Below are 24,420 nucleotides of genomic sequence, written 5' to 3' on the forward strand. Positions count from 1 at the left end.
GCCCAGCCTGGACTACAGTAGTCTTGCTTATGGCCTGGGCTGGGTTCCAGTTTCATTTTCCTGTGTGACTTCCAGAAAGTTCTTCAGCTTCTCTGAGCCTTCAAGCCCTACCTAGATGGAGGGACAGTGTCCATGCAGTGGTAAGGAAGTCTAAGAACTGGGCTGTGTTCCCATGGAAACACCGAGGGGCTTCCTGCCCACCTCCCTGTGTCTTTTCTTTTTTCTTTTCCTTTCCCTCCCTCCCTCCCTCCCTCCCTTCCTTCCTTCCAGTATCAGGAAAAAGCTTGTTCTTTTCTCAGCTTCTTAGACTGAATCAGCTCAGAGGTGCGCTAGCTAGCATTCCACAGCAGCAGCAGCAGCAGCAGCAGCAGCAAGAACGCACCTGCTTGGCTTCTGTGGCTCAGCCCTTTCTCCAACCAGGAAGGCAGAAGCCCTTGGGAGGGCAACTCGGAACGGCCCTTTTTACACCAGCGAACCCTCAAGTGAGCATGTGTGTGTGTGTGTCAGCGCACACACAGGAGCTGGAGCCACCCTGTCAGGAGAGGTGACTGCCAAGCCTGTCTCCCTGGCACAGCAGCACCGGGGAATTCAAGACGGTAATTACAGCCCTGTGTCTAGTGTCAAAGCCAGGGCTCTTTCCAGACACGACTATGCCCCCCTCCCCGAGTTCACAGGCATGCAGGTTCTGGGGCTGGGGAGCCTGGCTGCTCTGTGCGGTGGCTTCTGTCCTTTGAATGCTCTCACTTACGAATTCACCCATGTGGGCTGGGCTGCACGCTCCTGAGCTGGGTCCTCTGCAGTCCCGATAGTGTGTGTGTGTGGGGGGGTCTATTAACTCCAGTGAAAGCCACATATTCCTGGGCCTGCTCACTGGGCCCAGCTTGCTGATTCCAGGCTTCGCTTCGCCTGTCCATACTTACTTCTGAGGAGACAAAGAATAGAAAACCATCTGTCTCCCCCTACGGCCTCAAGTTCTGGAGGACAGGAGTTGAGGACAAGAGACCCTCAACACAGGACCTGCCTGAATACAGGCTCTCTCAGTTGTCCGAGGGAAAACCACAGGGATTGAGATGATACAGCAGAGAGACCCTTGTTCAGGTTCCTGCTCGTGTCTGGACACTTTGGGGTTCAACTCCTTTCTTAGAAAGGAGAATAGCAAGGGATGCCTTCAGGGTTGTTTTAAGAACAAAATGAGATAATGTCTTAAAAGTGTTTTGTAGTCAGTAAAAGAAAAGGATTACCCCATCCCTCAAAGAACTGGGTGCTTCCTCCTGGAGGAAATTAGAGAAAGGTCAATTTTAGGGGTTTTCCCCAAACCACAGACTTCCTGAAACAAGCAGTTTCCCTCAGACCCTTAACCAAGAGAGGAAAAGAATCACTGGATGCAGAACTGGGGCTGGGTGGAGCTCTGGCTGGCCCCACAAGGCACAAGGAGGACTTGTTCCACAACCTACCACACCGGACAGAGGTGATACCTAAGGGTACCAATCAGTAGAAGACCGGGACACACACACACCATAGAGAACACACACAGCATAGAGAAGCCACCTGCCATTCACAGGTAACAAGTTCCCAGACACCAAGAGACCTCGGCCGTGGAGGGTCTGGGGTTACAATTATCAAAGTGCACAGGCAAGTCTTGCAGCCTGGCCCGGGACGACATCTCCACCAGTGGGGCATAGTGGGACACTCCTGCCTTTTGTGTTCACCCTGGAAACATGGGGTCAGCCAACAAGGGTCCCAGACTAGTCAGCTCCGATGTGCTCACTGGGAAGGAAGAGCTCCACACGACAAGGTGCAGCTGCCATAACATCCGGCAGCTCAGGTCCAAGTTGGCTGAACCGGACTATAGTCCCAGGGCCAGGTCCCCATGGCTCCAGGGTGCTGTACCAAGTCCCCCAGAGCAGAAATAACAAGGGCTCCAGATTTTAAAGGTGAGGCTCTGCCCTGAGACATCATATACTTCCTCCAAGGTCCTGGAAGTGAGCCAGAGCTCGGGGTGGGGGCCGTAAGGCAGCCAAGAGCTTCCCAAGCCCTGGAGGCTCAGGAGCACAGGGAATCTGAGCCTAGATGAAAAGGAGCCGCAAGGCTGGGGAGCAAACAGGCCGAATCTATAATAACCTAAGACCCTTCCTCTCAACATCTGGGCATAAGTGATGAGAGGAAGAAGCCACACCACTTCGTCTGTGCCGGTGTGGCGGCCTGGGGTGTGCTGGGGATGAGGGTGGGGCCAAGCAACTGTCTTGGGCAGACACTGCATACGATTCAAGTTGCACAGCAAAACATGAAGGCTTCTGGGGTTGCTTCGCAGGACAGACCCTCTGGCAACTCTTCCAACTCTGGCCAGCGTATCCTTTGCCTCTGAGTCCAACATGTTTCTCACCTGCCATCAGAGGAAAAAGTCTGCTGTGGGCAACTAGCATCTACCAACGAACAGAATGGACCGCAACCGGTCCTGCAGGCCCCATTTAAACAAGGTAGAAGTCTATGTGCATACTAGATTCAACTCCAGGTCACTCACCCACTAAAGGACGGGCAGGCCAGGAGCTGCAGGCAGGCAGCCCGTCCTCCGGCTCACTTTACTCTGACACAGTCCCACTGTCCTGTCCCAACAGCAGCTCTAGGTTCCAACACTGGAAGCCTTTCAGCAGACTCTTGGGAGAAGCACCTAAGTAGCGAATGGGAAATGGGACAGAAACAGAAGAGGCGGCAAGCCTGGTGCACAAGTCTGGGAGCCAGATGCTTCGAGGCTCAGGAAGGGGACCCTTCAAGGCTAACCAGGATAATGTAGTGAGACACTTTCTCAAAATTTAAAAACAGGGGTGGGATACAGCTCAGTGGTACGGTGCTCTGCCTGACAAGCGTGTGGCTTTGTGTTCGATCCCGAGTACTACACACAAGACAGGCACCTGTCAGGCTCTGTGTGTGTGTGTGTGTGTGTGTGTGTGTGTGTGTGTGTGTGTGTGTGTGTGTGTGTGATGTGGGGGCAAGGGTGACAAGGGCACTCTGGTGTCTACTAGCCCTGCAGGATGGTGAGCCCGGCACTAAGTAGACCCCTCTGCCTGTCAGCAGCTTTTTTTTTAAACTGGGGAGGAAAGGGGCTGGCCCCAAGGGTCCACTTAGGCTGACTTCGCAGCGGCCCAGCCCGTCACCCACTAACTCCCAGGACCACATGCTTTCCTCAGCACACTGTGGTGCCACTGACTTGCTTCTGCACAACCCCTGGACTCCAGCAGCCACTGCAGTCTCTACTCCTGGCTCTCAAAAGAGAAACAGCTTGGCCTTGGGGGGCGGGGCGGGGTGGGGGGGCAGAGGAGGGAAGGCACAGGTTACCTCGGTGAGTACACAGAGCAGGAGCTGTAACAGAGCCGTCATCGGACTTCAGACCGTGGGAGTCTACGGAAAGCTGCAGTTTGGCGGGTGGGGGGCTTCAAGGGACAGTGAGCCTAAGCTAGCTGAGCCAGGAATGCCACCCCCAACGCATGTCCAGAGTGAGGGGCCAAGACAGGTATCTGCACATCTGCTGAGGCAGCAGATCCTCCCCAGCCCCCAATGTGCTGAGTCTCATATGGGAGGTGCTTGGAAAGGCCAGAAAGCGTGAGACTGTTCATATGAGGATGATGAAGACCCAGGCCCATGGCTAGGGCGAGAGGGTAGGGCTTACCAAGGGCTGGGAAACGAGACAGGGTGGCTTCATGGAGGGGACGAATGGCTGGGAACTTGGGGACATGAAGGCATACGTGGCAGTCCCCATGTATGTACTAAGACCTGGTAGAACAGAGGGCCCTCCAGAGCCACAATCCAGCACCAGGGAAATCCAAGTAGACAGTGGCAGATGTGAGGGGCTAGGAGACCACGAGGCCTCCTCCCAGGACAGTCTACTTCCTCATCATTCCCATGAAGTCCACATAAACCAGCCGCTTTTGACCAGGAGTCACTTGTCACAGGAAAGCCTCGTCAGTATCTCAAACCCTGACACTGCCAGTCGGAGGGACAGTGATCTCAGTTCTTCCCACTCCCGGATCTTACCTCCAGTGTGGCACAGAATGGGGTGTGGGGCTGGGGAAATGGCCCAGGGTTAAAGTGCTTGCTGTATCAAGCGTGATGGCTGAAGTTCAGATCCCCCGAATGTAAATGCTGAGTGTGCATGGTGGCCGGTCTGTGATTTTAGCCTCAGGAGGGGGAGGACAGTATTCCCCAGAGCAAGCTGGCTAGCAAAAATGGCCATACTGAGACTAGCCAGTCGTATCGACAAACTCTGGATTTGACTAAGATCCCACTTCACTGAGTAAAGTGCAGAGTAGTCTGAGGACAATTCCCAGGATCAACCTCAGGCCTTGTATGTATTCACATGTGTGTGCACATATTTAAGTGCCATTGAAACCTGCAACAGGGGGTATTATGAGCCATTACGTACACGTGGGAAACCCCCAGCTGGCCAGGCCAGGGTAGCCCACTCGTGCAGGGAACCATGCTGGCATGCTGGGCAGATGCAGTGGCGGGCGACCCACTCCATGCAGGCATGGCGGTGGGTGGACATTCACAACCCAGAGGCTGCATCTGCACGGAAATGGTGTATTATAATGGAGAGACAAAGAGACGATAGGACAGAAGAGAGAAACAGAGAAGGGTCAAGGGTGCACACCTCCTGGCAATGGAGGGAGGGAGGGAGAGGAAGGGGTGGAGTTTTCCCTAAGAAGAGGCTTCTGCATCAGGGTGCAGGGCGGCCTCAAGAGGCGAGCCAGATTATTAACGGGGGGGGGGGGGGGGGGGGAGATGCTGTGAGATGACTCAGTATATAAAGCACTTGGCTATACAAGGCTGTCAACTTGAATTCAATCCTCAGAACCCACGTAAAGGTAGAATGTGAGAAATGACTCCAAAGTTGCCCTCTGACCGCCATACGTGTGGCACAAACATGCCTACTTTCTAGTGTCATACACACATATTTCAAACAAACAACATTAGCAATGCAACCCACTTCGAGGAGGCTCCTTCTCAGCATTCAAATACCTGAGGCAACAAGCGGTCAGGGAGGTCAAAGAAAAAGAAGCTTCATTTTCCGTTCTCATGTTCAGGCTGCTTCTTCAGAAAGGTCCAGAGGCAGTGTGCCACGGAGAAGCACAGCGGAGGGGAAGCCGGAACCTGAGGCACCTGCAGTGCCGGAGTATCAAGAGAGCCACACTTGCCACCCTCAGCACCCACCGCCATTGGCATCACCACACAAGAGAGCCCTCCATGAGAGAGAGGCCTGGAGGGGCAGAGCTCTCCAGACACCCAGCTTTCTCATCTATAAGACAGAAACAATCCCCCAGCTTCCTTCCAGAGCCCTAGGGAGGTTCCAGGCTAAATCTATAAAGGGCACCCATTAAATACAGACTTGTCACCTCTAAGTTTCAAGAAAGGCCACTTGAGCCCTACTTAGGAGGAGAAGGGGGCAGTAATGAGTCAAATGACAGGGTTCAGAGCAGTCGCCAAACCCTCCTTCAGGCTTCGGGGGGACAGAAGCAGACAGTGGTGTCCTTGGTGAGCCCTGCGGACCACCTCCTCCCCTCAAACCAGAAACAATCCTCTCTCTCTTGGCTGAGGCTTCTGGGGCACCCTGGGACCTGCCCTGAACTGACCCCAGCTCCTGCTCCAAGACACCAACACGATCTGGTCTCTGCAGCCCCAAAGGCATCCACATCTGAACTCAATGACTCCTGCCAGGAGCCTCCCTCCCTCCCTCCCTCCTCCATAGCCAGGACATCCCTGACAGGTAAATGCCGCTCCCATCCTCCTACTCATAGAGGACCCCACTTTAGGCATCCGGCTTCTGCTGGCCCCTCCTCATGCACTGCACTGGCTGGCAAGGTTCCCAAGTCACCGACCCACCCAGCCGTTGCCAGGCCTCGACTCTCTGACCTAGATACGTGAGTGTCTTGGCCACAGCCACAGAACCAGTCTGCCAGCCCCTGTTCCTTGCTGCTCTAACCCATCCCACACCCAGGCAGACACATTATCCTGAACAACTTCCGAATTATGTCTCGCCCCTGCAGGGTGTGCCCAGGATAGCAGGAACCGGGCTGCAATGGACCGGAGTTCCTGAGCCTATGTGAGGAAAGGAGAAGTCTCCATTCTGCTCTTAGTTAAGACAGACCCTGAGTTCCAGGTCTCGGGAACCATGGCAGGTGACACTGCCCTCCCTTGGTCCTGACCTGACTCCAAGCGCCTTGAGAACAGGAGCTTTGCTCACCGATAATGTAAGCACACAGCAGTATTTGAAACCCCCATCCACTTACTAATTAATGTACTGTGCCTTCACTGAGGCCCTGTGGTTAAGGACAATTAAGTCTTTACCAAACGGGAAAAGTTGTTCTCAGGGAGTTTTTGTTTCCTGTTCTTTCATTTATTCTCCAACATTCTATCCTTCTCTCTCTTTTTTTTAAACAACCCCCACCCCCAAAGACAGGGTTTCTCTGTGTTGTCCTGAACTCATTTTGTAGACCAGGCTGGCCTTGAACTCAGAGATCAGCCTGTCTCTGCCTCCCAAGTGCTGAGATTAAAGGTGTGCGCCACCAACACCCGGCTCCATTCATTTAATTAGTGACTGTTTACCAAATTCAGATGAGAAATGAAGACAGTTTAGATCAGCACCTTCCTCCAAGGAGCTTTCAGCTCAGGGAGTTTCCCAGAGGGAGAAGAAGTATCTTCAGACCTGGTACAGTCTTCCAGATACAAGAACAGAACTGGCCAGGAGGCACCAAGGGGCTCCGCTCACCTCCCACCCAGAGCTGAAGCCACCCCCAGCCCTGTGTTTAGCAAGGTCTGAAACGCAGACTCGGTAGGCTCGGCGCTCCTCGGAAGAAGACAGATCTCTCAGCCTGAGGCGCACCCGGCACTCTGTAGACCAGCCCTACGTCCTGTAGGTAAATTAACACACTCACTCATTCAACCAGTACACACCAAGCACCTACTTGGTGTCCAACACTGCACTGGTACTGAGGTTCCAACAGGAAACAGATAGCTCCACCCTTGAGGTGCCTATGTCTATGAACAAAGAAGATAAAAAGGAGATCGTTCAATCATGCTAAGTACTGAGTTAAAATCAAGCAGAGAAAAGGATGGATAAAACGTCAGCCAGGATGCCAGCAGAGCCCAGAGACCGGGGCTCCCCCAGCACCAGTGTGGCCCAGCTCCCACCCTGGCTTTCACCCACTGTGTCCTTCCGAGACCAGACAGATCCTCTCTCCAATGTCATTTTTGACCTGTGTTATACTAAAGGTGAGCGTGTGCTTGCAGGCAGGAACTTACTGCCCACAGAAAACCAAGGCTGAGCTCAAACTTGTGATTCTTCTGTCCTGACCTCCAGATGTTGGAGTTAGAAATCTATACATCTGGCTCTGTTCTGGGCTTGCTGCATCTTTCCTGCAAAACCTGGATGTACTCAAGAGTCAGGCGTTCTAGGGGAAAGGCTGGTGTGGGAGAGAGCAGAGGAAACAACTCTGGGGGTCCATCACCATGGAAACCCAACCTCCCTACCTCTCCACCCACCCTGTAGCTGGGCAGGTGAGCAGTACTGGGCTGGGTGTGTGAGCTCCACTTTGTCAAGAACAGGGAAGTCATCGCTGACTAAGCCAGAATCTATTTACACTTGATCATCTCCTTCCTGTCCAGTAGGTAAGCTATTCCAGTAAATGACGGACCAACCAGGGAACTGCACCATCCCTGACGAACCCTCTTGCCTGCCAGATGGAAGGAGGCCAGGACAGGTTTCCAAACATTTCAAAACAAGGCCCAGGAGCCCTGCGTGGCAAGTCCAGAGACCAAGCTCTGCGCTGAGGCCTGCTGTAGTCTGGCCCTGGCCAGTGGATGCCTGTCTGGGTCTCAGGCAGAAAGAATGTTAGGCCAAAGGCCTGCTCTTCATCTTGTCCCTATTGAGGGAGCATTGTGACCACCAGGGCAGGTTAAAGCGTGAACCCACCTGGGGGCAGCTGGGAAGCAGGGATACAAGCAGGTGCAGGGACATTTTGGAAAGTAGAGTTGTATAGGGTAGAATGGGCGAGGACGAGGGGGACATGCTGGGAACAGAGTCCACAGCATTGTGCAGCTTGGGGAAGGGGGAGGAGAGGCCTGTCCTCCACACCGGAAGGCGCTGCACTCTCCAGAAGCAAGACCAGCTGTCCAAAACAGCAGAGATGATAGCGAAAACAGAGATGGGAATCTCAGGCAAGGCCCAGGGCCCTTCTCTGAGAGATATCTGCTGGACTCTAGACCAGAAACAGAGAACAGAACAGCAGGGCCAGAGGGAGCAGAGGACAGCACTTACCACCCGCTAGAGACTTGGGGGTATTTCATAGGGAAGGCCAGGAGATTCAGAACTATCAGGGGGTCTAGCAGGCCCTAGAGATGACTCCAGAAGCAGTACCCTATAGGTTTACAGGCAGCCCAGATCTGTTACCTTATTTGGATCTTTTGACACCTGGTGATAAAAAGCAGAATCCGGCTTTACAGATGAGGGAACAAAGCTCAGAGGGGCCGTATGACAGCAAACCAAGGATAGAGCCCAGACTAAGGCCTCATTGCACACGCGGCCTGCTCTCACCAACAATACTGTTCTCAACACAACACCTGCTGCTGGTTCTGGAAAGCACACTGCCACCAGGAGGCCACACGAGAAGAGGAGGCAACAAGAAGCACATCTCTTCTGGCCTCCCCACAGCACAACTACCACATACAGAGTGTGAAAGGGAAGGAGACGACAGGGTTGGGGATTTAGCTCAGTGGTAGAGTGCTTGCCTAGCAAGCACAAGGCCCTGGGTTCGGTCCTCAGCTCCGGGGGAAAAAAAGAAAGGGAAGGAGGCAAGTAAGAACATGGAAGTCACGCACAGCGGCGGGGCTGTGCGGAAGGACCTCTGTTAGTCTATTATGCCGTAAAGCTGATTTAGTAATAACGACGGCTAAGGAGTTTTTAATGTATAATTACATACTAAAAAGCAAGTGAAAATGCTTTCGATTAATACTGAAGAAGTGACTCATCTTATGAGCTGACACTGAGTGCTTCTGTAAAGGATGCTGAAGGCAAGGGTTAGATATACCAAGACGGGGTCCAGGCCACAGTGACCTTCTCTCACTTCCACAGACTCTGGGAAGAGCTATGAGCAGGGTTCGGAGTTAAGTGCGGTTAGCAAGCACGTGAGGACTCTGGGGCTGGATCCTGATGCTGCTGCTTCCTTCACTGGCCCAAGCCTCAATGTGCTCTGTCAACGGGCAGGAGAGTGCTTGTACCTCACAGGCTCCACAAGGGCTAAGTGAGAGAAGCCTTGGAGTGCACAGGGAAGTCCTCTGCAAGGCTAATGACGGACTGCCACTCACATCATCTCATCCGAAGCCCCTCTCCAGCCAAAAGGTCCCCATCAGGGCTGTGCTCAAGTAGTTCCCCATAACTGATCTACACTGAGCTACAGTCCGAGCCCTCTTGCATTCTTATTTTTTAATATTGTTTTTATTACTTTTAATTGGGTATTTATGGGGAGGGGCATAATGCATGTGAATGCATGTATCCACAGAGACCAGAAGAGCTGAATGCATATATCCACAGAGACCAGAAGAGGCTATCAGGTCCCCTAGAGCTGGAGTTATAAACAGCTGGGAGTCAGGGGCTTGCAGCCTGGGACAGAGATTTGGGGAAAAGGAAAGACTGGGCTGTAGCTGGGCCTGGTGGCACAGGCCTGTAATCCTAGCTACTACGGAAGCTGAAACCTACCTGAGCTACAGGGCGAGTTCAAAGCCAGCCTAGCAATTTACCACGACCACCACAAAATAAAATGTAAGAAGAGGACTTGGATACAGCTGCTCAGTGTTGGAGTGTTAGTCTACAATGGTATCAGGTCCTAGGTTCGACTCCCCGTAGGGCGGCAAAAAACAAAGTAACAAAATCCTTGGCTCTGAAGCAGTCTGAGCACTGGCCCAACAGGAGATTTGGTCTAAGGACATCAAACGTGTGTGAGCAGGAAGGAAACTGAGGAATATTCTCATCTTTCTTTCTAATTACACACAAAGAAACAGAGGCCCAGACAGGAAGCAGGGCCGAGAAGGAACCAAGGTCAGAATCTGAGAGTTGAGTCAAGGAAGACCTGTCCTCACCTGTTCCCTTCACGGGGCCAGTTCTGAAAGATAGGACAATCTGTGTGTGTGAAAGGCAGTCACAATGACTCATGGCATCCTAAGGCTTCAGGGTGAACATGGACCTCAGAGGTCACTGGGAGCCAATCACCCATCTGAAATTTAACAACCCTTCACACTGTCTCCCAATGTTCTTCGCTTTGATACCACTGAGGACAGACTGGTGACTGATTCATAAAGGAGTTCACATTTCATCAGGGGGCTAAAATAAATCTCAGAAGGATTAACTTGTTTTGTTCTTTCTAGTCTCAATTTCCCAGTTCCCCAAAGGGAATGGCTGGAGGCCTCTGGCTCTCCAGCTGGCTCTTCTGTCTTGTGGCACTGGGGAATGAACCAAGCTAGGGCTTCACTCAGCAAGGCAAATGCTGACCCCTGACCTGTGTCGGTCCAGACCTTGGTTCTTACAGGTCACACAGTAGAACCTGTGGAGACAGTGAGCTGAGGCAGTCAGAGGAGGCCACAGTGCTCACTCCTCCACAGGGCTGGAACCAGCTGTTGTTCACAAAAGCTCCCCATCACCAACCACCTGGAGCTAGGGCTGCAGAGGGGCAAAGGCCATCAGCGAGGCCCAGGGAAGCTGGCCATGCTGCCTAGAAACTGAAAAGCAAACCACAGCACCCAGCCTTGCAGAGAAGGGGCTGGATGGTCCTGACACAGGAAGCTGCCTCACAACCAAGAACTGCTGCTCTCCACTGGTGAAAACAGGCCCTCCACCTGCTTCCCACATCAACCACTGCAAACGAGGACTAGAGAATTTGTCAACTTCCACGGTCATCGTCACTGTTACAGACACAGGGAAATCCAGGGGCACAGAATGTGCCGCCTCAGTTCCCACTAGTGAGCAGCCCAGAGCAGCCTCGCACATTGCAATTAAAGTTCTTACTACACAGGAAAAACTGAATTCCAGAGGTTTGGGTGGCATGTGTTCATTCCAGATGTGCTTGCCCTGAGCCTGGGGCCCTTCTAGTACTAGGTCCTGTACATACAGCACAGAAATTCCAATGGTATCCCTAAAAGGGTCACTTTCAAAAGTTAAAATTGATGGGCAGAAATGTGGCTAGGTGGGTGGAGAGCTCCCCTAGCCCAAGATCTGATTCCCAGCACCGTGTAACTCAGCGTGGTGGCTCATTCTTGTCATCCTAGCACCCAGAAGAGGAGGGTTAGAAGTTCAAGGTCATGCTTGGCTGCACAGTTCAATGCCAGTCTGGTCTAGAGACACAACCGCTGCCACCCATTCCGTGGCCACCTCCAGCACTAACCTCTCCTGATTCTCCCCGCCAAGCAAGCTTTGAGTCTGTTGTCAATCTGAATCCCTTCCTGGAGCATTTATACTCTGATAGCTTACCCTGGGTCGTGCCCACAGTAATAACCATGGTGATGGTACACACAAAGACTCCAGAGACACAAGAAGCCTTGGCAAGATCCTCACAAACCAGAAATTGCCCCTTATAAGTCTGTATTCTAAAATAAAAAATAAAAAAATGTAGGTAAAGTGAGTCATGGTCTCCAAGGGAGGAAGAGGACAGGGCAGCAAACATTAGGTACTTTGCATGGCGGCCAGTTGTTCTGGCCGCCACAGAATCATTTGCTGTGATCACAAGGTAGTTTCAGATTGTCCTATTTCTCATGAACTGGCCTGCTTGACTTTTGCCCTGGCTGGGAGTTATCTCCAAGGAAGGTTTTATGCCCACCTCTCTGCACTCCCCGATTTCTGAGCAAACTCTCCTATACCCCTTGGTCTCTCTGGTTAACTGTGTTCTAATCTGAAAGTCTTTTTCTGATGTTGATGAAACAGAAGCCAGTAAGATGTGGGGGAGGGGTGAGTGAAGCGACTCAGGAGGCGAAGGCACCTGCCGCCAAGCCGAATGACCCGAGTTCAATTCCCGGGACTCACGTGGTTAAACCATCAGTTCCTGTCAATCTAGCCTCCATTATGTGCATGTGGCATATGTTTTAAGTATGGGATAGAACAGCTCACACCCCTCAGGTATCTCTCTCTGTGAAGGAGCACTCTTCCACAGTGAAGGGAGCAAGATGTGCAGCAGAGCTGCTGTTTCTTCTTGTTGGGCTGTGTAAGTCCTGCGTGTTATGGTTTAAATGTGCTCTGCCTGTCCCCCAGAACTGGTGGGGTGTTCACTAGCTGCTCCACGCAGCAGCGTTGGGATTTAATGGACGGTGTTTGAATAGTGGGGATGGAGTCTTCATAAATAGACTGATGCCACCTCGTGGAAGTGGGTGGGTTCTTACTTTGTAGGGCTGGGTTAGTCACTCTGAGAGCAGGCAAGATCTTACCTGTCTCTTCTACAGTTTGCTGCTTCTGCTTTCTGCCATACGATGATGTAGTGTGAGGCCCTGGACAGTGTGTCCACCTCATCTTCAATGACCTACCTCTAGAATCAGGAAAGCGCACCTTTTTAAATGACACACTCTCTGTAAATCACTCCGTCTCAGGCATTCTGTTACAGCAACAGAAAACCAACTCACACTGCACTTACCCGTCATGATCCTCTGCGCTTCATAGGGCTCCATGTAGCCAGCGCTTTCCCCCTTTCCGGTTTTGCTCTTGAGGTCATTCTTGGCATCAAAAGGATCTGAGTAGTCATCAGCGATGGTCACCTGCAGGAGGAAGAGAGCGTGAGGCCATCTTTGGCTTTGTCTCACTACTGTTCACAGCCAGGCTAGCTTAGCATGGAGCGGGAGGGGAGCCAGAAACATGAGCCCGCCCTGGGGGAATGGAAGGGCAGCTGGGTGGAGGTCAGGTGCACACAAAACACAGAGATGAGGGCCTGGCGTCTTGGGAGTGTGTTACTAGGTTTAACCGGACAGCAACAGAGACAGAGAAAGTTGGGAGATCATAGAAAGCTGAGAAACGCTGGCAGCCCCTGGTGCCGGCTGAGGCACAAGAGCTCAGCCAAGGATAGCTGCACTCAGCATTCCACTTTTCTCCAAATCTGGAACACGATCATGCTGTGGGTCATCACACAACAATTTGGTGAGATCAACACACTATAAAAGATGAGTGTGGCACTAGACAAGCCAAACGAAAACACTAAACTCAGCGATATACAAATACCAGAGTAAAAACAAATGGCTCAGGGGCCAGAGGCCAGAAGACCCTGCTTTACCGATGGGCCACTGAGGTAGAGGGTGGGCAGGAGCGTGCCCAGGTCTTCACTCAGACAAATCCTAGTGCCCTCGCCTGGCAGCAGGCCAGGCCCGCCAGCCCTTTGACTAACAACAGGAGAATGAGTCACTGGGGCAGGTCTCGGGCTGGGCAAGGACTCTGGAGAATTCGAGTATCTAGAATTCTCCCGCCCTGGAGCGGAAGTTCCACATTTCCCTGGTGAAGGGTGACAATATCCAACTGAAGGCTTCAAAACACAGCTCCTCTGCTCCTTTCTGACTCCCCGAGTCCTAACCAGAAGGACAACAGCCCTCTCGACCCACACTTTATTACACATCAGCCTCACCCCAAACTGAGAGCCCTCCCCCCTCCCCCTCCAGGTCAGGTATCTAGCAATGGGCAAATAAGTCCTCAATCTCCCAGCTGCTACCCCAGGGAGGGAGGAGGCTAGCATCCCCCCTTGATGAATTGTTATTTAAATTGTGGGTTTAATTAGAAACCACGGGAGCCGCTCTTCTCTCTGAGCTCCAGGAATGTAAGGCATCTGCAAAGGCCTGTAAACCTAGGAAAGGGAAAGAAAGACCCGCATCTGCTGGGTGAAGGTCTGCCTGTGGCAGCCGAGCCAGAGGCACAAGTGACTGCCAGCCACCTAAAATGTGAAGGCCGCAGAGGGACAGCAGGCCCCGTCACTAAACTGGACCACACCCATCAGAGAAGACCCAGGCCCAGAACACGGAGAAACCCGGCAGACAAACCAGGTCCGACTCTAGTAGTCCCAGGGGCTCCTCCAGATGCCGCCGTGGTAATCCCTGCCTTTCAGGAGACACCAGGCCAGGAAATGGGGCTGGGGAGAGGAGGCTTGCCTTTGCTTTCGTTTGCTATTGGAACCCACCATTTGCAGAATACATTTGTATGTGAAGCACTGTCAGCCAGAACAGTTCAGACGTGGGTCTGGTGGGCAGGGTTTTGAGCTCAAGGAACCAGACATCCCAATGGAGACAGCCGCAGGTGACACCGAACTCCGCTGGCCCAGGCCACACTCCTTCACTGTCTCTGCCATTTGAAAATCCTCCTCTGCTCTGCAGTGAGGAGGGGAGGAACTGTTTCCTCCAGGGGGAAAATTATTTGGTTTTTGCTGGGGACCGTAAGTGGTAAGGTGGTGCCTCGCCTGGCTATATAGTCTCCAAGTAGCTCAGCAATCAGCACCCCAGCCCCTTCCGGAAGTGCTCTGTAATCTGCAAACACCGAGACTGGCAGGATATAAGCCCAATCTTTGTTCGCCTTGGGATGGGAGCGCTGCGAGGCCTGTGATAAAGCAGGCCCTATCGATACTTTCTAATTAAAGCGAGAGCTGAGCTCAAGCTGCCAGAGGCCCCAGCTGCCTGCCCTGCTTACTTCCCTTTCACTAGGAATTTACAAATCCTAAAACCAGGAAAACCCCCTGGTCTCTGATGACATGTGGTTCCAGTTATACCTGCTGACAGCTGGAAATCCTTCCGTTTAAAAAAAAAAAAGTTTAGAATTCTGTTAGTTTAAGAAGCAAATTGGAAAGTTCGTAAAACGTATATTTAATCAATTTGCTTTTGAACTTCAAAGTGAGGCTGGTGGAGGGGAGGGGAGGGAGGTTTAAGCAACCTGAGACTTGGCAAACAGGGCCCTCAACGGTCCAACCTTATGCAAATCACGTCCTAGTTGGAAGTCAAAGTTTAACCAGGTGGTAGGAAGTGGGCCAGAGAGGTGGCAGAGCCCCTTGTGAACACAGACAGAGACAGGGTGGTATGTCAACTTAGCAGAGCTGTCCTGGTCACCTGGGACTCACGGCGGGAGGGGTGCGCGTAGGCTGCCATGCGTTCAAATGAAGTGAGGGCCTTTCCACAGATGTGGGTCTGCTAGGGTGCTTTGCTGAAGAATGCCTCCATTAGCGGATACTCCTTAAATCTTAGCCAACAGTTCAACCATGGGACCAGCCATGACGTCTCTGCAGGCCACCTGACTGCACAAGCAGCTTTCTTTGGGAAGCAAGGTCACTGGTCCCTGCATTAAGGGGCTCTGAGGTAGCATCAGGACCAGGACAGGGATCCAGGCCATCTCTTCCTTGGCTCTCTCTCTTCTATGAGGAGAGCTTTTCAAACAACCCGGGCGACCCCAGCTCAGCCCACAGCCCCTAAAGGATTTTCACAGGCTCCCTAAACCTCCCGAGCGGCCCCGAGACAGGGCCAGGTCAATTCACAGAGCAGCCCAGCAGCAGGCCCTCTAGGCCAACCCAGGAAGCCTGACTCCCACCCTGGGATTTAGATTCCACTATACCCCAAAACTCATCCTCTGTGGCTTTCTGGCTGCCTATAGGTTGAGAGCTGGCTCTAGAGGTTACTCTGTAGCCCACATGCTGTGGGTGGAACTCAGTCCCTTCCAGCCAGCAAGGCTTGCTGTGTTTTCCCTGGGGATTAGCTGTGTGATAGGAAGCAGTCTTCCTGTCCATCCCCAAGGGAAGTGTGAGGAAGGTGGGTGTTGCCACTTGGCTACCCTTCCATATGCCTGGGTGAGTGTTTTCATTGCTCTTGTAAGAGAGCTAGCTGCCCCTCGTGGGAAGTAGTTAGGGACACTGTGAGGTAACTTAGCAGAATTAATGGAAATCTCCAAATGCACATAGTCTGACGCAGCGATTTCCCATCTCAGTGTTTACTCCTGACGTACACAAGGGAACAGGGGCGAGATGCTCACTGAAGTAAGTAATACTGGGGAACCCCACACAGTCTCTACATTCATCAACAGGGGAACTGCTGAGCATGCCATCCCATCCCACACTGTGGACTATTATCCAGCAAGTTAATATCCATGGTGCTAACAGCGCTCTCAATGAGTCGCTTGCTCTGAACAGAAAGGGTCCTAACAGGGATGCTAAATGCAACATACCTACTTATGAGAAACAAAAGAGGAACCGGAACTGACCAGCTGGTGAAAGTCAGCACAGGGCTAGTGCCGAGACTGTGGGTAGCGCAGAGCTGCGAACAAGGAGGGCCTGTGTCTCACTTACTGTGTGACATGCAAAGCCAAACTTGCTGCAGACTCTTCCACCACAGGCTATTTTTGGAACAGCAGACAGACTGCTTCCCAAACCTGTCTGCAGACAGAAACGGCCTGGAATGATTGTTAAGACAACAGGCTCCTGGCCTCAGTCGTCTGTGTACTTAACAAGCATCCCAGATGATTCTTATCAGGAATAAAAGCAAGAGTCAGTCCCCTCCGCCACAAGTCTGAAGGCAAACCTCCAGTCACTGTTCTGGAATTTCACTTTTCCCAGAGATTTCTCAGCCCTGCTCATGAAGGTAAGCAACTGTGACTCTCCTGCTTACCCCCAGGGTCAGTGGGAGTGCAGGCTGACCTCGCACACCTTGGTCCACCGGCTGAGAATCGACCTTGGATGCAGAAGGCAGGGCATCCTCTGCACTCTTGAGAGCTGGCTTTCGCTGAACAACAGGGCCTGTGCAGGAGGAGGGTTCCCCAGGGAAGCTCCCTGCCCTGTCCCCTCCCCACCCAGGGAACCAGGGACCAAGGAGGTTCCCAGTCGAGGAAACTACAGGGCTCCTTCAGGTACTTTCAGGCCTTGTGTACCAGGCTCTTGGCGCAAGCACGCGCGCACACACACACACACGCGCACGCGCACGCGCACGCGCACGCGCACGCGCACGCGCACGCGCACGCGCACACCGCTCCTGGAAGGACTTGTGGCCCTGCCCAGAGGAGGCCCTGTAGAGACTCATCCAAGACCTAGATCCAATCCGCTAACAAAGCAAAAAAGGAGAGAGCAGCTGCCGTCTTCTAAGGACGGACGCACGCACCGCCCTAACCCACTACTCCAGGCACCTCCTGACCACCAGTCACTGAGTACCTGCCACTCCAGTTCAGCGTGGCCTTGCAGGATGGGGGTCTCTAAAATGCTTTTCCATCCCTGGAAGTGAGAGGGAGGCGCCCCATGAAGGTCCAGACTCTTGCCAGGCCATTCGTGACATTTTTCTGTTTATTCCAGGTGAAGACACCTGCGTAAACCTTGAGTCAAGGTCCAGTCAGACCATCTCTCACTGACTCACACTAACACTGACCTTAGCTTCATTAACAGTCTGAAACCATGGATCTCTAAATGACACCCCCCCACCCCCCGTGTGTACACACACCCACAGAGTATATTTTAGGTACACAGTGAACCCCAGATTCACTCCACACCAGACCTCTCCCATTAGAACCACCCTAACAGTAGTGAAAACAAACATGCTGTCTGCTGTGCTGAGGTGGAAGGTGGAGGGCCATCAGAGCTGGCTCCACGGTAATTCACCTGGCCAAAAATGGACAGTATAGACAGCCAAGCACGGTGACACACACCTTTAGTCCCAGCCCTCGGGAGGCAGAGACAGGCAGAGTCTCTGTGAGTTTGAGGCCAGACTGGTCTACAAATCGAGTTCCAGGAGAGCCAGGGCCGTGACACAGACACACAGAGAAACCCCGTCTCGAAAACAAGTGCACAGTGTGACAGGGCCTGTCATGCACTGGGGAGTAGTGGGGGTGGGGCACCATAAACATTATGGCCCTGGGCTCTTTATCTTACTTGCTAGTTTGAAGTTAAGGGGCCATGACCCTTTCTGTCACTTGGGGCTCAGGAGGGTTCCCTGAAGGTGAGCACCAAGCATGTGGGACCATTGTATCCTCACTGTAACAAGGCAGCGTTGTGCCTGTCCCCTTCTGAGGACCCACTGTGACACAGACCTGGCAGGCCGGGCATCCACTGGATGGAGACTGTTGCTATACCAACCGAGATGGTGTTAAAGAAACAGGGCTGTGGGAGTGGAGAGCGGGAGGCTGCGGGGAAGCAGCAGTGGACAGATGTTTTGTGTACACCAAGAAGCTGCGCAGCAATGAAGGAGCAAGCACTGTCTGGAAAGGAAGCCGCTGTCCTGGTGCTGTCCAGTCGGAGGCTCTGGGGCTCCTGCTCTGGGTGGAAGGAAGGTCAGCTAACTGGATGCCACAGGCCACTGCTCTTGGTGGGTCTCCAGGCTTGGACATGCAGCTCCGGGCAGCCCAAGACACAAGCAGCCCAGCTTTAAGGGCTGATCAACTGAGCGGCTGTCCTTGGAGCCCCACCAAGGCAGTGGGGCTGGAAAGCACCTGCGTGGGGCTACCCAGATAGATGCCTAGAGGGACGGCACCGCACCAAGGTCATGGGTGAGCAGCGACCGTGCAGCTAGGCATTACTCGGAAACAGGCTCTGCTAACCAGCTCTGGGGAGATCTAGGCAACCTGCTTGATTTCTCTGGAGTTCCCCTGGGAGCTGGGGCACAGTGGTTTGTGTCTCACCTTCAGAGAGGTTGTAAGGAGCAAGTAAGATGATTCTGGATGTCAGTGTTTATGACAAACAGGCTGAGCGCCTGTTCCAGAGCAGGACACACCTCCTGTGTGCCAAGGACCCATAAAGACTGTGTGGTGCAAAAACCTCCTAACAGGACCTCTGCCCAAGAGAAGCCAAACCCTAAAGGTGAAAACAAAAGGCTTGGGGACCCCTCCACCCCCCCTCGTTTAGAGCCCCAGTAATTACAGAGGAAATGACTGCAATTAAACATGACAACGGCTGTCATGGTTCTTAGTCTGCCTCCCCAACCCCCAAGAAGAGCCTCTAGGAACAGCCCTTTCCTCTCCTGCACTTAGAGCAGGACGCACTCCCTACAACTGTAGCAGACTCCAGAGGTTCGAGGCCACCCGTGTCTGTACACTGGGAGATAACCGTGTGCTTCCCACTTCCAGTGCACAAGGCTCGGAGGTGTCCACAGACCCAGCTGTGACACCCTCTTGTCTCTCCCTGGCCTCTTGGGTTTTGACCAGCATAGACCAACCCCCAATACAGGCACGCTAATAAATCATTTCTGACACAGTAAGGAAATTAATTTGGGAAAGATTAATTAGCTGCATTCATGCAATCAGCCTCGGCTTCTGGAGAGGAGGGTGGGAGGGCACGCTTCACCTCGGACTTAGAAATGGGCTCCCTTTCTCCTCTCAAGATCTGACTCAGTCTCAAGCCACTCCAAGCCCAAAGCCCCCCTTTCCTCACAGAAGGGTACCTGCCAAGTACTCAGCCCCAAAACTCCAGGAGAAGGGGGTTCAGGACTTGGTGTTTCTGTCACATGGGATGCCATCACTATGTTGTTGTGGTTGTCTGCTTTGAGACAGGGTTTCTCTGTGCGTAGCCCTGGCTGTCCTGAGACTTGCTTGGTAGACCAGGCTGGCCTTGAACTTAGATCCTCCTGCCTCTGCCTACCAAGTGTGGGGATTAAAGGCCTGTGTTACCACGGCCCTGCACAGCTTAAAGTGATCTACCATTTACACTGAGCTGAGCTCTGCCTCCCGACAGCCCATGTGACCTTCTAGTTGGCCTTCTGCCACGATGCCCCTCTACTGACTGTCTATACCTGTCCTACCAGGTGGTCAGGGGAACAGATGCAGCCCCCCAGCCCGCATTTTCTAGTCCTGCCTCTTACAGAGCCACAGCTGCCTGCCTAAATACCTGCAGGTTCCAGCTTGTCAGCAAAGACATTCCAAACCGGCCTCTGCTGGCTCCTGTCAGGCCCCACTCACAGCCTTCTCTCTCTTCTGCACCCACTCCACTCTCCACAGGCTGCTGTTAATCTGGGTAGGAGGCTGGAGCATAGCCTGGCCCAACCCTGTTCACCCCAGAAATCTACGGTCAAATGTTCGGGGACAGGCCTGTCAGCGTCTCCCTAGCAGTGAGAGTGTCTATTCTGAACTCAGATGTAACTCAAGCCTAGAGCTTCCCACTGCTGTCTGCCAGGGTCTCTGGACAGAGAACAGTACAGCTCTCTCAGGACAGATGGACAGACGCACCAGGCACAAGCGGTGCTTCACACCATGGGGAGGACCCTGAGGGGGGTCCCCAGCACCAACGATGATTCACACCACGGGAGGACCCTGAGGGGGGTCCCCAGCACCAACGGTGATTCACACCACGGGGAGGACCCTGAGAGGGGGCCCCCAGCGCCAACGGTGATTCACACCACGGGAGGACCCGGGGGGGGGGGGGGTGTCAGTCAGTCTACTGGGTCTCAACTCTTACAAGATTTGCACAAAGGAAACCTCACAGGGTTTACATATGCCACTCGCTGAAGAAAGAAGGCCACTGCCCAGTTTGGTAACCAGGAATCAAATGAAGATGAGAGGCCCAGAGAGAAGATGAACTAACCAACGTCAATGCCAGGAACAGGTAACCAAACCTCTTTCAACCTTTCAGGTCCACACCATTTCTGCAATCCCCATAGTTCTTTTTGTCTTTTAAAACCATCAATAAAAATTTTCAAAGAACTCTCACCACAGCCCCCTTTCAGAAGAGCCCCCACCGCCTGCCCTGCTTCTCGGGCTAGGAGCACCACCCAAGGCCAGGGCTCGCTCTCTGTGGGAGTGCACACAGCCAGGGCTTTGTCTTGTTCCCTCAGCAGCCTCCAAGATGCTGGGCCAGCCTACCAGACAATCCTTCCTCCCAGGCTTCTGGCTGGGGGGCTGGGGGTGAGGGGGTGTTGAATGGGGGAGCAAACACAGCCATGGCCTGGCCCACAAAATCAAAAGTGGGGTTGTCGCTTTGGGCCCACAGAGCTAAGGTCGGGAAGGGAGGGATGCAGGGACTGGATGGCCCCCTTAACCTCCTTCCACAAAAAGACAATATGCAGAGCAAAGAACTTGACCAAGGCTACCTGACACCAGAGCAGACCCTGGCCACTCTGAACAGGAGCAGCCAGAGGAAGACAAGCAAAACTCTCATGAGGTGACACAACCCGATTCCCTAAACCTGAAGGACAGGGAGACAAGCAAAACTCTCATGAGGTGACACAACCCGATTCCCTAAACCTGAAGGACAAGAGACATAAAGTCATCTGTTAGTCGGGGTGTTTATAAACTGTCTACTCCCAAAATGTAGTTTACGCTACTCCATCTTCAGGGTATTTTCCTGTTCCTGATAAGCAGGGCCCATCTACCACCTCTGCCCTCACAAGGGGAGATCAGGAATGTCAGTGAGGCTTTCTCATGGTGAGAACAGCCCCTCCACCCCGCGGAAGTCGTAACTCTCAGTGTGCTCACGGGAAGGTCTGCACAGCCAAAACAGCAGCGCATGGGAGCTAAGGGACTGTCCCTAGCAAGAGGACCTTCAGAAACCAGGCGTCCATGTCCCACGTCCCCAGGAGTCGAGGGAAGTCACCAAGCAGAGCCTGTTCCTCCAGTGGCCCTCTCTGTGCTGAAGCTACCAGTAAAGGGGGAGGCTGCTGGCCGGGCGCGGCTCCTGGGCACCCAGTACATTTCAATAGGCAGCAGCACACTGTTCTAAGCGAAGGGTCATTTCTCTCCAAATGGGGCCCATTAGGATGATTCATGCACAGCTCCTCTCCGAGCCCAGAGGCAGACCAGGGCATCGTTAAGACACAAGCAGCAATAAAGAGCTGCCCTCCCCCAACAGACACTTTCTTTTTATTGACGACACACAGCATCAGCCACAACTACCACCACAGTTTGAGGTTCCCAATTATGTTCAGCTTAATAGTGAATGCCCAATACAGGTTGATTTACTTTTAAAATTAATGCTATCTTCCTGTCATGCCAATCCTGGACCAACTTTTTCATGTACAGTTATAGGTTAACAAACTGTCCTTACGTCCAGAATGCTGTGTCTTACATGCCCTCGGCACCTGGTAGCAGAATTTGGTCACACAGGCCTGGGTTAAGGGCTGTTCAATCCAACTCACTGCATACTAACCACATAACAAGTTCTGGGAATACTGAAGAAAGTCTGCTCTCCGGAAGCTTCCAAGGCCTTAGGAAGGATGGCATCAATCAGTTTGCCCAACCCAGGAGAACTCACGTAAGGCGGGAGGGAGGCATCTGTCCCAGGCACACAGAGTAAGTGTAAAAAAAGCTCTGCCCACAGGCCTTGGTCCACAAGCTTTAATAGGCTTGTTTTTTTCCTACTTCACCTAGGAGACCCTGGAGAATGCCCCTTAGTTCACCATGGCACAGTCCCTGGTTGGCAGCAGGGTTCCAGCAAGGCATCCTGGGCAAGAGACGAGCATGGCAGATATTGCAAGTGGTGCTGGACTGTGGCCTGGGCTTGGGTGTTTCCAGGTTTGTGGAAGCTGTGGGCGCTGCACATGTCTTGCCCCTTCTCTCGGCCTGAGTGCTAACTCCCTGTGAACACGCCTTCCTCCCGTGGATGCAGGAGGCTGGGTGAGTGAGTTACAGGACAACAGGGGTGCCAGAGGGCAGAGAAGGATGCCACCCTCCTCCCTTCCAGCCCACAGGCCACAGCCCTGTGTGTGTGAACTCCCCCAGACAACAGGCCTTTCATCAGGGGCTGCCATGCAAGTGGACTGTGAGGGAAACGACCCTGGGGAGGGAGGACAGCTGGGAAAACCGGCTGCTAGGCCAGCTCTCCAAAGCAGGCACGGCCCACCCTTTGGAACCAATGGTTCAGGCCGGGTAACTGGCAGTGTTCTAAGAAAGCAACAACAACCAATCCCAGCACTCAGGAGGCAGAGGCAGGTGATCTCTGTGAGTTCAAGGCCAGCCTGGTCTACAGAGAGTGTTTCAGGACAGCCAGGGCTATACAGAGAAACCCTGTCTCAGAAAAAAACAAAAAACAAAGAAGCAAGCAACAACAATAAAACCCCTCAAGCAGAGATGAGGAGCATCAGAAGGAAAGCAGGAAAGGTCCCCTGGATAGGCTGACAGGAGCCAAGAAGCTCCTTCCAGTCATTTCATCCCAGTGGAACCAGAGAGCACCAGGGCTACCTCCCTGAGCTCCAATTTGCTTGTCCCTTGCTCTGTTCACATCCTTGATCTCGCCATTTCTACTTCTGCACTGTGAAAAGGGGAGACCAGTATCCATGAACAACCTCTCTCTGGGGTTCTGAGCAAATTCTACAGACCGCCCATGAACAGGAGTCAGGATGGCATTGAAGACCCCGCGGCCTTCCCTAGAGCAGGCCGCTTCTCCGGGAAAATCTCAAGCGTCACTTCGCCCTTCAAATAAGCACCTGGACCAAACCCCTCCGGACCGAGTGGGCCTCTTCAGTCCCCACAGAGGCCTGCACAGCCTCAGCAATGCGTTCCAATCATCCCAACACCGCGGGCCACTGCACATGGAGAGCCCGCCTCCCCCTCCAGAGCTACCCGGCCCTACCTTCCCCTTTCCTTCCTTCTCATCTCTCAAGCTGCACATAAGAGGCCTACAGAGAGCAGAGAAAATGCTCTCTTGGGGATCTTGGGTGTCTAAAAAGCCTGGCTCAATGCACTCCATTTCCTGGGTTAAGTACTACAGGATTTTATTTATCAGGGACTTTGACATTTACGTCCCTAGGGCCAGCTTCATGACATGTGTGGCCTATGCAAGGCACACAGGCCCTGTACTTGGTTTAATGTCTCACTGTCACCAATTTGAAAATTCTTTTCTTCAAGCGTGAGGGACTGAAACCAGAGCCTCCAAAGTGTTAAGCATGTGCTGTATTTTTCAGCTATAGTCCCAGTTTTCAATAATTTTTGAAAAATGGGATTTACATTATGGAATTTACATTTTTGGGGAGGGGGTTTGGCCCTGCAAATGATATTGCTGATTCTAATTAGTTTCCATACCCAGAGGTTTTCATGGAGCACTTGAGGCTCAAATCCTTTTTTTTTTGTTTTTGTTTTTTTCAAGACAGGGTTTCTCTGTGTAGTCCTGGCTGTCCTAAAACTCACTCTGCAGATCAGTCTGGCCTTGAACTCACAGAGATCCGCCTGCCTCTGCCTTCCGAGTGCTGGGATTAAAGGCGTGCGCCACCACCGCCAGGCCAAGGCTCAAATTCTTAATGCCCTCTTCTCCCCAGCTTGGCAGCATTTGCTAAATTGCATTCTCACTGCCTCAGTTTCCCCAACTGTGGGACAGATGCCATGAAAAAAACAAAAACACAAATAAATAAAAATAAACATAAACAGAAATAAGTAGAAACAAAACACAAAATAAATCTCCCCAAGTCTTCATTTCCCTGGTTCCACTAACAGCACCAAGCCTTTGGGAGGCATGACAACGATGGCGTCCCGTCTGCCTGCCTACT

General features: G+C 52.7%; 1 protein-coding gene across 1 annotated transcript in view; it reads right to left on the minus strand.

Annotated features, from left to right (window-relative positions):
- Positions 1–24,420, minus strand: part of Shb (SH2 domain containing adaptor protein B) — a 117,342-nt gene that overhangs the window by 58,285 nt on the left and 34,637 nt on the right. The window contains exon 2 of the mRNA XM_006973710.2: positions 12,660–12,780. Coding sequence (XP_006973772.3) covers positions 12,660–12,780 — 121 coding nt within the window. The remainder of the gene's footprint in view (positions 1–12,659; positions 12,781–24,420) is intronic.

Source organism: Peromyscus maniculatus, chromosome 2, assembly GCF_049852395.1.
Source record: "Peromyscus maniculatus bairdii isolate BWxNUB_F1_BW_parent chromosome 2, HU_Pman_BW_mat_3.1, whole genome shotgun sequence".
NCBI lineage: Eukaryota > Metazoa > Chordata > Mammalia > Rodentia > Cricetidae > Peromyscus > Peromyscus maniculatus.